This window comes from Sinocyclocheilus anshuiensis, unplaced genomic scaffold, assembly GCF_001515605.1.
Source record: "Sinocyclocheilus anshuiensis isolate Anshui unplaced genomic scaffold, SAMN03320099.WGS_v1.1 scaffold560, whole genome shotgun sequence".
NCBI lineage: Eukaryota > Metazoa > Chordata > Actinopteri > Cypriniformes > Cyprinidae > Sinocyclocheilus > Sinocyclocheilus anshuiensis.
In genome coordinates, this window is record NW_015554116.1 from 1277904 (window position 1) to 1280676 (window position 2773).

A 2773-nucleotide genomic window follows, 5' to 3' on the forward strand; every position below is an offset into this window, starting at 1 on the left:
TATATAAATATATATATATATATATATATATATATATATATATATACATACATATATAATGTAGCATATTATTTGGGTAAATGAAATAAATTTAAATGAATACATATATAAATATAATAAAAAGTAATACAAATATATACATTTTCTCTGTATATAATAACTTAATAAATAACGTATATAAAAAAAGTAAAGTCATACTGATTACTTGCAGTCAACTCTGACAAGATGACTGCAAACAAACGCAGGCATTAAAAACCCATCATTAAAAATGCCAAAAAACTAAAAAACTGACAGCTGTGCGACAGATCGCAGATCTTCAGAAGCTACAAGAAGAGTCATAAGGAAATCATTTTCTTATCTGTTCAAGGAAAGAAACAAAGTAGAGCACCAGACAAGAAGCATCTTCCCTTGGGCAATCAAACCTGAATTTCTCACCCGTCAACAACATATTTTTAACCCCCTAAAATGCTCACATTAAAGAGATTTACGAGCTCTACCTTGGGCGGAGGACGTCCCAGCTGTGCATAAAACTTGGTCCAAAACTGCATGAGTGACATGGGTCCAAGTCACTGTCATTCACCTCCTGGAGACTACAGATCCTTTCCATGTGCAAGCTCACAGCAGCTGCAACAACATTCCCGGAGGAAAAGAAAGACGGCTCTCCCGCCGGCACAACAGGTACGTGAGAGACCCCTGCGCCCTTCCTAGTGAATGAGGACTGACAGGTATGTGCATGGAGGTTCACTCATATTGATTGTGGTTTATTTCCTCAATGCTAAAGGTGCTTGAGAGGGGAGGGGAGCTGAGCGAGGGGGAGGGGAGGAGCTTTCAGGAAATGATGCTTTTGTTGGTAAGTGACTAGAGTTACTGGCAGTCAGGCCCTCTTTACAGTACATGGTGTAACTCAACCGCATTCGTAGTGTAAACAGTGCAGTGCTACGGTTCTCCAGAGCGCTGTGGATCTGTTTAACGCTGGCAGATCATTATTTAATGATTATTACGTTTAGTGGCTCCCAGCTGAGCGCATATCTTTCAGTCCGGGGCTCTGGCCTTTGGTGTTCATCACTTATGAATGGAAAACAATCAGGCCGAGGCGTTTTTATGACTCGCTGGATGCTGAGTTCATTCGGATGCAATTGGCCACTTTCCCAAAACACATCAGACTGGCATAAACACCTGCCTGGGCTTCTTACCGAAAGAAACAAACATCAGGCCATCCGAGCGGTTCTAATCAGTTTGGAGTCCCGCGATGGCTAGTAATAGATATTGATGTCTTGAAGGGACATCATGGCTGTAAGTAGCCGGTGACTGTTGGCCCCGGCGACAGAGCGGCGCCTTGACGTGCGCAGATATCAGTAAACATGAGTCACTGATTATTAGCCTAAAGTATGGTTAATATCCTTTCACTGAGGGGGTGGTGAAGAAAGATGAGAAAGATAAGAAAGATGTGCCGTTAATCTGCTCAGCAAAAAAGATGCAGATTTGAATATTGTGAACTAACAATGCAGAAGTTTTACATGTGTAATCTTTATTTTAATGCGCACACAATTACTGTAGTGTTGCTGTCACTTTGTAGTGAGAATGATCTTTATATAATTTATGTTATTATTTAAAGCGTGTGTGTGTGTGTGTGTATTCATATACAATATTATATCTAAAATATACATAAAAATTGTGATAGGATGTTTAAACCATAAAATAAATGGCAAGACAATATCTTGAATTTGATAAGACACATCTGAAAAAAACGCAACAAGGAAGATAAAACCAAGAAGAAAGTCAAAACGATGCAGGCTAAACTAACGACTGTATGTTTCCTCTGAAATCCACTTACGGCAACCTCCCACCCAAAGCCGTCTGATCATCTAAATCAATCTCTGCAGAGTGCTCAAGAAAAAAACTGACAAACAGACCAACACATGAAAACACCTCCTTCCTCCTTCCTGTAGCCAATCAGAAACAAGAGAGAGAAAACAACTAACAGAAATAATAATCACCCTATGAGCTTGTAATGTTCCTGTATTTATTACCAGATGTCTTGTTATTTGTAAGTGCAGGTGCATGCATGAGCGAGAACAGAATCATTTCCAGTGCAGCGCTCAGCTGGCTTCAGTGAAGCTCTGTGCTTTTGCAGCTGCAAACTTATCAACAACCTCAGGCCAGGTGCATGACTACAGTACATGTGACACGTGACAATTAGCATGTGTGCATGCAAGATCCCCAGAAAGAACAAAGAACTGATGCAAGATCGCTGCGATCATTCACACCTCCTACCTGTGGTTTCATACTAAGCCAAAAGAAACAGAAAAGAAACCTAAATGAATGCTAACAAAAACGTCAAATACATAGAAATTGTTCAGGCTATCATGTAGCCTAAAAGCTTTTTAGATTAAAAGATATCCACAAAAAAAACAACCAGTAATAGTATTTTTATATTTATATATAATTTAATAAATATATTTATTATTTTTGTTTAATAATATATGTATATAATCATTCATTGTTACTGTTATTATTATTTCCTTTTATTTTTATTTTTGTTAATTAGTATAATATACATCCTATAGAATAAATGGTAATAAATTATAGAATTTATATGATGCCATTATCATTATCATTTTATCATTATTTTTAATTTATATATAATCATTTATAAATGTATAAACATAAATATAAACAAATATTAAAAATACAAAATAAATAATATTTTTATATAATATATAAAATTACTATTACTATATATGATTACATATTATACACATAATAAATGCTA

The 2773-nt window shown here is 36.1% G+C and overlaps 1 protein-coding gene across 2 annotated transcripts in view; it reads right to left on the reverse strand.

Annotated features, from left to right (window-relative positions):
* LOC107669818 (protein strawberry notch homolog 2-like) overlaps window positions 1–2773 on the reverse strand; it is a 31333-nt gene that overhangs the window by 23845 nt on the left and 4715 nt on the right. Inside the window, exon 1 of one of the 2 annotated variants that reach the window (XM_016462227.1) lies at window positions 498–745. The exons of the other annotated variant lie outside the window; for it this stretch is intronic. Coding sequence (XP_016317713.1) covers window positions 498–557 — 60 coding nt within the window. The 5' untranslated portion in view covers window positions 558–745. Of the gene's footprint in view, window positions 1–497; window positions 746–2773 lie in introns of those variants that run through there. 2 annotated transcript variants of the gene reach the window in all.